We start from the raw sequence: 13,154 nt of genomic DNA, 5'->3' as shown, positions 1-13,154 counted from the left end.
GAACCGCGGTCCCTGTGCTTTGCCAAGCTTGTTTCAAGTAGGTGCTTTAGACCACTGAGCCATCTCTCCAGCCCCCCTCTTTATTTTAGTAAGGTTAGTACTGGACTAATAATCAGAAAAAAATAAGTGAAAATACATTTGGAAGTTGGGAACTTTGAATCTCTCTTCATATTGTGATCAAGGTAGAAAAACAGGCCACATAAATTATAGTAATAGTTATTACTTGTATACAACATTCTTTCTTACACTCTTCCCTAGCATTTATTGAATTATTCAACAGCTACAACAACCCTACAACATAATTACTATTATTATACATACCTTACAGATAGGAAAACTAATGCATAGATACATTAGGTAATTTGTTGTAGGCTATGTAAGTAGTAACTGACAGAGCCTGACAGTAGAATTCTGCTCTTAAACATTCTCCATGACATCTCCCTTAGTTAATTTGAAACTGGCACAATGTGAGAGATATTTTTCTTCCCATTTTTGTGGGTGATGTGAGACTGGAAGCAAGAGCACATACCCTTCACCCTCCTGCCAGCACCTGGCATGGCTGAGGCTAGACAAAAGATAGTATTACTTTACCGATTCATTATCCAAAATATTAAGGGACAGATAAATAGAATGTTACAAGATACAGTTCTGTAGGACAATAACTTGTATTTCAGTCCAAACTTCCAATAACAGCACTAGCACATGTTTAGCAAAAATCTGTTAAAAGAATACGTAATTGAATGATAGAATAGGGAGAATTTGTGAAAAAAGAGGACTTCAACCAAAAACAAAATACGAATTTAACAACTGAACAGTTCTATCACAGCAAGAAAGTTCTACTGAAAATTCAATTTATATTAGACAAAATAACTTAATGCAGGGAATTCAGTACATAAGAAGAACCAAGAGGCCAAAGCAAGGGTTATATGGCAATCCAGCAAAAAGCCATTACCATCTCTAAGCCACAGGGCCAAAATTCATTACCATCTCAAAAACTCAAGGTCACCTGGCAAAAGCTGAAAGCAAGGCAAGTGTTGTTGGTAGAAGTGGGAAACAAGAATGAGAAGCAGCCTGTTTTCTATAAATACACTGTGATATAAAAGCAGGGTAATGGGAGAGATGCTCAAATTTCTGTCCTTCATCTACTCTTCACTCTGCTGCCAGCACCTGGCTGGCCTGGTTGAGGCTGGACAAAAGACAGGTGGTAAAAGAGCCTTGAAGATGTAGCCTGTAGGGTTCCAATCCCTGTTAAAATGGGCAGGGCTGAGAAGTCTATGGTCAAACAGGCCATGGCCTGGTACAGGTGCCCACTGTTTTTCTCACATGGCAGGAGGGCAAGGAGCACTTGCAGTCTCTTGTATAAAGCCCTCCCTCTCCTGACAGCCCCTTCTTCATGACCTACTCACTTCCATATACCATCACAATGGGTTTATGTTCCAACATATGAATTTGAAGGGACATAATCATTCAATCTGTGGATAGTATTAATAAGAAATCTAGGAGAAAAAAAGCCTACTAATACCCAATATGTGGCAAGTGTCTAACCAGGTGTGGTGATAGCACATGCCTGTTAGGATATCCCAATACCCTATGAGCCAGAAGCAGGAGGATCACGTGTTTGAGCCCAGCCTGGACAATTCAGTGACATAGCAAGATCTTGCCTCAAAATAAAAAATAAAAAGGCTGGGCATGTAATTCAGTGTGAAGGCACCAAGTTCAAAAAGAAATTAAAAAGTCCAATCTCTTCAGTAATTAAATATAAAGAAAATTAACATAGAGATAATATTAAATTTATAGTTAGTAATTTCAATGCCTAATGCTGATAAAGAGCATGACAAAAATAGACGCATTCATATAGTCCTGGGCAGGAAATAAATTTTCAAAGTATATTCAGATTATATTCAAAGAAATTAATTTTGCAATATGCATCCATTTTTTAAAAAAATATTTACACTGTTAAACAAGGTATAGACATTTCTAGGAATAAATTCAAAATCCAGAAAAACTGAAGCAATAAAAACCAATTTAAAAACACAGACGTAACTATAGTTTAATGATGCTGAAAAGAACAAAAACAACCTATGCCCACCAGCAGGTCAACAGTTAAGTACATTAAGGTGTGTATATCCACTTAGGCAAAAATAATATTTACTGATATTTGCTTGCCCACTACAACATGAGGTGTAGGAAATTTTAAAGTAATAAGAAAGGCAAAATAGGCTAACGTGTAACCATTTCAATAATGAAGGAATTCGATGAAATTAGGACACATGTATGACATGTCCATTGAATAAAGCTGTATCTAAAATTGAGCACACTTACCTAAAATAAAACATGCCAAAAAGGTTAATAGTGCTTGCTTCCAAGATATACTTTTATAAGTTTATTTTTCCTTCCTTTATAGTATCTGAACTTTCACAGTTCATTAAATAAATATTACAACTTTCCTTCAGAGGTATTAATCCAAATGTTTAAGAACTGTAAACCTACTACAATGGTCCCAGTTTACCTGTTGCAATAATAAACTGCATTATTGGGATCCAGTTCTATTGCCTGTGTATAACAATCCACTGCAGCAGCATAATTTTCTTCTTTCATGTGGTTATTGCCTAAAATAAAATATAGATAAAATAAGTACAATATATAGAAAAAATATAAAGTCTGATAGATAATTATTAGTCATAGAAATTATACTAATGGGCCAAATAGCTCAGCAGATTAAAGCGCCTGTAATTAATTGTTTAGGCAGATGCGGCAGGTGTGCCGGCCCCACCCTCAGGGCCTGCTGAGACGGGGATATTGAGACTGGGTGTGGTGGCACATGCGCCTGTAATCCCAGCTCTTGGGAGGCTGAACACAGGTTGATCACTATGAGTCCAGTGTACACAGTGAGACCCTGCAGACCCTGTACTAAACACACACACACAAAAAAATTACACTAATAAGGTCAGCCACATGATTTTTCAGTCACATTACATATAAATTTCATAATGTACTACACAGCTAATGCTCCTAACTATTGTTCTGTCACCTTAGTAATGCAGGTTTTTAAAAATTAATGTGTGTACCTTACAGAATTCAAGCTAGTGTGAGTAAATACAGCCATTATGACTATTTCACATCCTTTGTCCTTATGTTCTCTCTGCGCCTCTTAAAGCCACCTCCCCGTTTCTTCCTACTCATGATCTCACCTGGGACCTAACCTTCACTCCTGCTCTCACAATACCCGCACTTGCTGCTTAGCCAAGCTCTCAGGATGCCACTGAGAGTAATCTTGCCAATACATTTCTGGCAGGTAACACTTTTATGTGCTCTCCCGGCCAGAGACAGAATCTTTTCAAAATAGGATTTGGAGCAAATAATTTCTAGACAGATACAATTTCAGCCTACAGAGTCAAGACTTTTAGGAAGGCCATGGACAGATACATCTGGCAGTAATTTAGCTGGGTTAACAACTGGTCAGTTGAGGGATTTCCTGTGCCTGTATCTTGTTTTTCATTAATGGGGAAAAAGTATTCTGTGAATCTGTAAGATCCAACGTCAAAAGTAGAATTATCAGAACAATTGGAGTTATTGGGGAAGGATTTACATTTCAGAGGTCTGTATGATTCCTTCTACCTTTCTGTAAACCAGAAGCTCTCATCTTACCCTTAATCTTACTAGATAATTAGCTAGTTAATGGAAGATGGTGAAACATAAACACGCAGGGATTAGAAACAGGAACAAGTAAATTAAAAGACAAGAAAATAAAAACAGTCCAAAATCATACAAAAGTCATTGTAAACCAGAAACTGAAATGAATATAGAGGACAACTAAAAGGGTTAATTTCTTTAGGAGTGATAAAAATGTTTATGCTCAATTTTGGTGACCACATGACTTTGAATATACTAGAAACCAATGAATTATATACACTATAAGGAACTAAATATGGCTTGATATGATGGCACAGCCTGTAATCTCAGCACTGAGGAAGCTGAGGCAGGAGGATCAATGTGAGTTTGAGGTGAGTGTGGCAACACAGTGAGTTCAAGGCCAGTCTGAACTACACAGCAAAAACTGTTTCAAAAAGCAAGTAAATGTAATGTATGTGAATTGTATCTCAATAATTCTATCTTCTTAAAAAAAAGTTAACTTGTATCCTCTTTCCCAAAAACACGCATAGAAAATCTTCTCCATACAAGGAATGTAAACAATATGTACTACAAACATGTACCCCACCCTACCCCCCCAAAAAGGAAAGGAGGATCAAGAGATAGTCGGGGGGATAAGCAGATGAGAAAGGAATTAAAATGTGTTATGGACATGGACCAATTTGTCACAAGTAATGTAAACATGTATGACACACATGCACTAATAAACAATTTTTTTAAACTTTCTAAAAAAGCTAAGAGGATATCACAGTATTTTGTTTGCAATAATTGTGGTGGAATTTAGAATGTTCATACTGAACTACATTCCCAGCCTGCTTGTTTGTTTATGACAGGGTCATTGAGCTTCCCAGGCTGGGTTTAAACTTCTGATCCTCTGCCCGAACCTCCCAGTGTGCTGGGATTTACAGACATGCACTACCACATCCAGTTTGAGAACAGATTTTTTTTTTAATGCCCCTATAGATTTCAATAAATTTCCATGGATGGTGGCACACCCTTGTGATCCCAGCACTTCGAGAGGCTGAGGCAGGATGATGCCCTTAAGTTTGAGAGCAACCTCGGCTACACAGAAAGTTCAAGGCCTGCCTCTCTGTGTAGCTGAATAATTCATAATAAATAGGCATCAATGAAAAATCAGAAGATAGTATAAATAGTATAAAAAGCTGTTTACAGAATAGCAAAACTGTAACAAAAAGAGAAAAAGGAAATTACAATACACATAAGTGAATCATATAGAATCCCAAATTGTCATGATCAGAAAAAAACTACATCAACACAAAATAGTCAAGACTTAAAAAATTCAACACAAGAAAAGAATATTAAACACAGTGATACAAAAGAAACTAATCACTTATAAAGAAATCTTATCAAAATTACAACAGATGGGGCCAGGGAGATGGCTCAGTAGAATAAATGCTTCCCTAGGAAGCACAAAGGCCTGAGTTCAATCCCTGGTTCCACAAAAAAAAAAAAAAAAAAAAAATTACAACAGACTTAACACAAACATTAAAGTCAAGAAGATGTTAAAGTGTTTCATGCCCTAAAAGAAAAGAATTTCTAACCCAAATTGATGTATACCATAAACTTATCTCTCTAAAGTGATGGAGAAATAAGACACTTCCATGATAAAGAGCACTTAAAGAAACAAAAGACCACCAAACCAGTGCTCCAAAAGATTCTCAAAGATAGCCTAGGAAGACACATTGAAGATAACAGTACTAAAAAGACCAGTAGAACGAATCACCAGGCAAGTCAAGCAATTTTTGTAATAATCTTTTTTTTTTTTTTTTTTTTTTTTTTTTTTTTTTGTCATACCAGGGATCAAACTCAGGACCTTTCACTTGCCAGGCAGGCACTTAACGCTGTGCTGAGCTATTTCCCCAACAAGTCAAACAATTAAATAGAAGGGAAAGAAGGAATGAACAGCGGGACAATAAAATAATGAAAAGAATAAGGCAATACATATCAATTAAAATCATCAATGTGAATGGTCTTGATTCACCAATCAAGAGAAACAGACTGGCAGAATGGATCAAGAAACGAAATCCAACATGAACATGATGCATACAATTTAGACACATTTAAAAAAGAAATTCATGCCGGAAAAATGGCTATATTCAAGAAATCAGTCAATAACAAATGTTGGTGGGAGAAAAAGGAGCCTTTCTCTACTGTTGGTGAGTATATAAATTGGTATAACCACTATGGAAATCAGTGTGGCGAATCCTCAAAAAACTGAAACTAGAGCTTCTATTTGACCTAGCTATTCCCCTTCTCAGTATCTTCTTGAGAGAGCTAAACACAGTGATACATGCATACCCATATTTACAGCAGCACAAATTTACAACAGCTAAATCTTGGAAACAGCCCATATGACCATCATAATCTAAAGAAAATGTGGCACTTATATACAATGAAGTACTACTCTGCCATAAATAAGGATAAATTTGAGGCATTTTTAGATACATGCATGCACCTTGAGACCACAATCCTAAGTAAAAGGAATCAGACACACAAGTATAAATATTTCATTGTTTTTCTTGTATAAGAAACCTAAAGTGGGTTCAATCCTCAGCACCACATGCTGCACCGGCCTCACCCCAGGGTACAATGAACTGGCCAGTTAGACCAGGCAGGCATGGTGGCGCACATCTATAATCCAAGCTCTGGGGAGACTGAACACAGGAGGATCACTATGAGTCTGAGCTGCATAGTAGCTGCATAGTACCAAACACATTAAAAAAATTATTTCTGAAAAAAAGAAACCAAGGAGCCGGGGAGATCGCTCAATAGAATAAGAGCTTGCCTGGCAAGCACAAGGTCCTGAGTTCAATCCCTGGTACCACCAAAAAAAAAAAAAGAAAAAGAAAAAGGAAAAGGAGAAGGAGAAGGAAGAGAAGAACAAAGAGGAGAAGGATGAGGAGGAAGAGGAGAAGGAGGAGGAGGAGGAGGAGGAGGAAGAGGAAGAGGAAGAGAAGGAGGAGAAGAAACCAGAAGTATAAATAAAGATAAAATGGAGGATATTAGAAAGTAGGAAGATCTTGTTCAAATAGGAAGAGGGACAGGAGACACAGAGAAAGAGTAGGAAGAAAGGAAAAAGGGCTTTAAAAAAATGTAAATAGAGCTGCTATAAACAGGAAAGGGAAAAAGGGTTGAAGGGAGGGAAGTGGAAGGGAATCAAAAAATAAATAAAGATGTGCTATATACCTGTATAAATCCTCCATTATGAATGCCATTATATACTGCAAACATGTACCAATAAAGTTATTAAACTTTATTGTATATCTTGTCCTGTAAACTATTTCAAATATACAGATACTGTAATATATATTAGAAAATATGTATACAACAATGTAATTTAATTATACAAAGTTTCAGGTCAGAAAATACTCAATATAAAATATTTGAGACAGGGCTGGAGAGATAGCTCAGCAGCATAAGCACAAGGTCCTGGTTTGATCTCAGGTGAAGAAAAAAAGAGACAGATGAATTTGTGAGGGCATAAATGTAACAATGAGGCATTTGTACAATGCTTTACAAATATAGGGTATTCTCCTACAAAACTGTCTTCTTTAATTCTCACAGCCCCATGAGATACTCATATACCCAAACTTCTGTGATCTGGCAGGGATAGCAAGAAACCCTTCCTGATTTTTTCTGATCCTACTGCACCTTTTCAGAAGCCAAGCACGTGAAATATTTTAAGGTAATGTTCCTTGGAGGTCTAGTTCCCTAGAATCCTTAATTAACACAGTCAGATAAGTATAACATGTAACTTGGAATACCCACATGCTTGATAGTTTACCATGGCCATTTGTTTTCAGCCAAATAGCAAAATTCAGCTAAAATGGCAATCATTTCTACTTTACATGCTATATGTCTGAGAGGTGACATTTCCTAGAGAAATAAAAGCTGTTCACTAAAAGCTAGTAATTCAGTAGACCCATGCTGCCATATTAAATGAATTTCACCCTACACATCCCCCAAACTGTCAGCTTACTAACATTTATTATGTTTTGTTTAAAAAAAAAAAAACCTTCTATAAGGAATACAATTTCTCAAATGTTCTGCTGCATTTATGCAGAGGGAGCTGAGGGGCAGAAATAAAATTTAACTTGCCATTTATTCAACATTATTACTAGAACTATACCAAGCTACAAACATAAAATGCTAGTAGAAAATATGTATTTTTTTAATTGAGAAACAAACAGCAATAAGACAGTTTCACAAATGATTAATAAGACAGTTTCAATAATTAATACATCGTATATTGTTATCTTCTTAGTGGTTATCCACTGTACAAGATGCAGACAGGATATCCTGTCCAAACACTGTTAGTACAAATCTTTCTTCTCATTGAATTAAGCCAAAGTAGCTGTATATCTATCCTAACTATTCTGCATATACAGATACAAAATGGTCCTTCCTTTGTATCCCCTTTTTTTGTTTAGTCCTATCAGAAATGGGTATTCCATTGGCATCTAAATACTATAGGTGCATGAATTCAGCAAAACAATCCAACACAGTCCAGCAGTCCACAGTAGTAATGGGTTATCCACAGAAGTTGTTGACTTGAGCCTTTCATAGCTCAGCATATTAATATGGCTTTACCTTATATACCTCACTTTTATACTTTTCTGCTGGATGGTTAAGACCAAGATAAAGCAAGATCTACATAACGAAAAATGTAACTTCTGTATCTGATAAGGTCAGTCAAGTACACTCAGGATTTATCCTGTAACCCTGTACTGCAGGTTGCAGATCCTTTGTGTCAGCCATGTGGATGAGTCACGGCCATTGCTTGGCCAATGTGCTCCCCATGAAAGCCTAAGAGAATGTTTTCTCTCCAGGTGACTTCTCCTTAGGCACACTCTACCTCATCGATCACGTTGCTCCGTGGCCCCATAATCTCCTTGACCAGAAAATTTGGGACACAATTGAGTTACATGATGTTCCAGTATAGGTTCTCCTATGTCCTGAGTCTTCACTGACCTTGAAAGGCTATGGTCAAAATGCTAGCTATCCTTGCAGCCCTTGTTTTTCTCTAATTTTTGGTCTGCAAACTTAGGTTGTTAGCCCTCCAGAAGAAAAGCTTACTAATATTACCCTACAACATAAGCAGTTGAGCTTAACCTCACTATCTGTCTGAATATCAAACATCTTAGGCATAACATGGAACAGGTATTTTCCATCAAGTGTTGATATGTTATACATTAAGTCCCTACAGAACATGGAGATAAAAATTTTACAAATGAAAAATACTTAAAGAATAGGAATAAACAATTACATATTTTTTACACCAAAATTTAGAAATCTAACCATACACAGCATTGTAGCAGGACAGTCCTGTGACTTTTTTTTTCTTTTTCTTGTGTCTTTTTTTCATTTATTACCCATTTAAAAAAAAAAAAAAACTTTTACTAGTGAGACAGTATGGTAATAATTGGTATGTCATGACAAGCAGTATGTATTTAGAAGACCATAATGACAGGCACTCCAAGCATGACCCTTCTATTTCACATTGCTATGTTCAGTGCAGTTGCTTGGTTCACAGGTATCAGCACATAGTCAGGGTAAGAATCCTACCAATTAACTGCTAGTTTCAAAAACCTGCTGAAGATTCTCAGGATCATTGCCTTGCTCGTCTTGTGCAAATAAATGTATGGCTTTGTCCCTGTGCTATTTCCCAGCTTTTCTCCTTGCCCTCTCCTCATTGTTTAATCCTCAAGTTCTCGCTTTCCTTTTAATTGTGTTATACCTTTCTATTTGTATTCTTTTGAGTTCTTATACTAGAGAGACTATACGAAATTTACACATGTGGGTCTGGTTTATTTCCCTTATAAGTATATCTTCAAGTGGCATCGACTTAAACATAAAGGCTTCGAGTTTATCACTTTTTATAGCTGAGAAATACTCCATCGTATAAAAATACCACATCTTTTTCAACCATTCCTCATGTGACAGGCATTTTGGTTGTTTTCAAGATTTGGCTATCACAAATTGTGCTGCTACAAACATAGGTACACATATATCACTATGATATGATGTTTTCAGATCCTCTGGGAAAATTCCCAGTAGGGGGATAGCTGGTTTGAATGGGATCTCCAATCCTAGTTTCTTAAGGAATCTCCACACCGATTTCCATAAAGGGTGCAGTACTCTACATTCCCACCAGCAGTGGAAAAGGGTTCCTTTTTCCCCACAGCCTCTCCAATATTTGTTGTTGGTTGATTTCTTTATGATAGTCATTCTTTGAAGTGTGAGATTGTTATCTCAGTGTTGTTTTAATTTGCATTTCACGGATGGCTAGTGACGTGGAGCATTTTTCATATATTTATTCACTTCTTTAATTTCGTCATCTGAGAAGTGTGTGTTCATCTCGGATGCCCAATTCTGGATTAGGTCTTTAAATTTAGTGGCCCTAATGTATTTTAGTTCTTTATAAATTCTAGAGAGACGACCTTTGTCTGAGTGCTTATTAGTTAAGATTTTTTCAAAATTTGTAGGTTGTCTTTTCACTTTCTTGGTAATTTCTTTTGATGTGCAAAAACTTCTCAATAAGAGTTGGTCCCAGTTGTTAATTCTTTCAAGTATCACCCATGTGATTTGATTTTTGTTCATGAACTCGTTGCCTACCCCTGTATCTTCAAGAGATCCTCCTACTTTCTTGTCTAGGAGATTTAGTGTTTCTGTTTTAATGCATAGATCTTTACTCCATTTTGACTTTAGCTTAGTGTATGGTGATAGACTTGGGTCAAGTTTTAGTTTTCGGCATGTAGAAAGCCAGTATTACTTACTAGAAAATATAGTAGTAAACATAATTCTTGTAGAAAATATATTGTTTATATTTTACTTATACATTAGTTAAGATGTAACATACTACAAAAAATCTGAGTAGGGAAAAAAGAAACTAATACATTAAAAAATACATTAGCATCTGTGTAGATCAAATTCAGATTCTTTCTGGAATCATATAACTTAAACAACAATGGAGATCTTGTTGTTCTATTTTACTTACATTCTATAAAGTCATATTACCCTAAGATTTTTAGGACACTGGTGATACTATTTTTTACAAGTAAGAAATTGAAAACTGAGACAAATATATTTGGTGAAAACAGCATTGTAAAATTACTTTATAAAAAGTAATCTTAAGATAATAAAGAAAGTAAAGAAGGAAATAAAAAGGCATAGAAGGCAGTATTACTTGAGATTACAGAACTGTCTTTTAGGAAGTTTAGATTACCACAGCCACTACAAACACTAATACAGATCTCAGGATAAATCCTGAGGGGATTTGACTGACCTTATCAGACCCAAAAGTTACAACTCTTGTTGCATAGGTCCTGCTTTACCTTGGTATTAACCATCCAGCAGAAAAGTATAAAAACAAAGTATAAGAAGTAAAGCCATGTTGTTATGTTGAGCTGTAGGGGACTCAGGTCAACAATTTCTGACACTGCCAGTCAAGCGGAAGACCCAATACTATTATGGACTACTGGACTCTTTTAGAATATTTTGCTGAGTTTACACACCTATAATATTCAAAGAACGGAACTTAACAAAAAAAGGGGATACAGATGAATGTCCATTTTGTATCTGTGTATTCAAAGTGGTTAGGGTAGATATATAGTTACTTCTTTTAATGAATAGAGAGATTTGTTTTAATGGTGTTTGTAAATAGGGTATCATGTCCGCATCTTGTACAGCAATTAACCACTAGGAGGAATGTATGCAATGTGTTAATTATTGAAACTGTCCTACCAATTTGATTTGAAACTATCTCATTGCTATTTGTTTCTCAATAAAACTACGAAAAAAAAATACTAATACAAATGTACAACTGGAGACCTAGGGAAATGAGCACGTACAATGAATAAGATAAGCATAGTCTTTCCCATATCTACCCCTTTAAACGCCAAATAATTTTTTTTCTAAAAAACAACTCAGGGCCAGTAAGATGGCTCAGGAAGTTCAATCCCCAGTTCCACCAAAAAAAAAAAGCAACTCAACTGCTTTCATCAGAAAATTACCAGAAGATGGATCTATGAATAGATTCTGAATATAGCACATTTCCTAATCATCCCCTGCTTATACACAGGCCAAAAAAATTGTTTGCCTTCTTTCACTGCAAAGGATAAAGGACTATGCCCCACAGTCTCTTAACACAAATCTTACAGGCATAACATTGTTCCCCAGAGATTAATCTAAATGGCATATTGGGAAAATCGAACACAAAGCCCTAACACTGAATTACTTATTAAATCAAGAATATTTCAATAGTCAGATATTAGAAACTTCAGTAATGCTTGAATCAAATGTATTAACTAATAAAACAAGTCAAATGCTATATGCATGTATTAATAAACTCCAAAAACATAAAAACACTTAAAGATAACACTGACCATTATTTTTCTCTCTTTGATTAAGCATAAAGAATTTAGGATACTAGAATAAAAGTCACAAATGTAGTTAAAAGCAAACAGCCCTTAAGTGATTTGCTCTGAAAGTTTTATGAGAAATCTGCCTCTCTCAACACAAGCAATACCCATTTCCAGGCCTCTCATCCATCACATTCACTTTGGATTCCCAACTGCCATGTAGACATATGACAATTCAACTGCGGCAGCGTAAACTACACTCATATCAACTCATACTCATGCTCTCCAGTTTTCAAAAGCTATACTAAATAACTAATTTCTGCGTGAAATACTTACCTTCATCTTTTAATTGGTCAGCTTTTCCTACATCTTCGGGCACTAAGTTTGAGAGTGGCGAAATGTCATTCTAAAATTAAATAAAAATAAACTTCAATTGAGCTGCACAGTCATCTCAGAACTCTAAAAATAAAGTAATAATAACTTATCCACATCTGTAATTTCGTTTCATGAAGTCAAACACCTAAAGAATAGAGTTACTAGGAAACAGCAGTGGGGGAGTATTCTCCAATGCTTTTGTTAGAAATATAAATATAACATTTTTCTAGATAATCATAGGCAACTGTGAATTAAATTTTTAAAATTTGTTTTCCTTATACTCAGAAATGCCACTTTATGAGCAAGGAAATGGAATTTAAATATAAATTACAGAATAAAAATATAATTACTGGATTACTTTCTTGGTAGTATTGGGGAATGAACACTATACTGAATGTAGAGCTACAACCTTTGATACAAGGTCTCACTAAGTTTCCAGGTAGGCCTCAGATTTTCAATCTTCTTAAGGCCTTAGCCTCCCCACTAGACAGAATTACAGGTTATTAGTGAAACTGGTGAAGCAAAATATTTACTATTTAAGAGGTAAACTAATTAAAAATCAGTTTACTAAAAAAAAAAGCATTTATAATATGGCCATTATTTATGTGTGTGCATGTACACACACACACACACACACACACACACACACACACTTAAAAACAAAACTGGAAAGGTATATACCAAAAGATTAACAGTAGTAATGTTTGGAAGTAAAACCCTCAGCTTTTCTATGTATATTACATAAAA

The 13,154-nt window shown here is 35.6% G+C and overlaps 1 protein-coding gene across 2 annotated transcripts in view; it reads right to left on the bottom strand.

Annotated features, from left to right (window-relative positions):
- Positions 1 to 13,154, bottom strand: part of Sgtb (small glutamine rich tetratricopeptide repeat containing beta) — a 60,364-nt gene that overhangs the window by 33,285 nt on the left and 13,925 nt on the right. For both annotated transcript variants that reach the window (XM_023706120.1, XM_004623046.2), the window contains exons 4-5: positions 12,369 to 12,438; positions 2,510 to 2,609 (exon numbers count right to left, since the gene is read on the bottom strand). In XM_023706120.1, the coding sequence (XP_023561888.1) occupies positions 2,510 to 2,609; positions 12,369 to 12,438 (170 nt within the window). The remainder of the gene's footprint in view (positions 1 to 2,509; positions 2,610 to 12,368; positions 12,439 to 13,154) is intronic.

This window comes from Octodon degus, unplaced genomic scaffold (genome assembly GCF_000260255.1).
Source record: "Octodon degus isolate 3935 unplaced genomic scaffold, OctDeg1.0 scaffold00001, whole genome shotgun sequence".
NCBI lineage: Eukaryota > Metazoa > Chordata > Mammalia > Rodentia > Octodontidae > Octodon > Octodon degus.
This window is presented reverse-complemented; position numbering and strand designations above follow the sequence as displayed.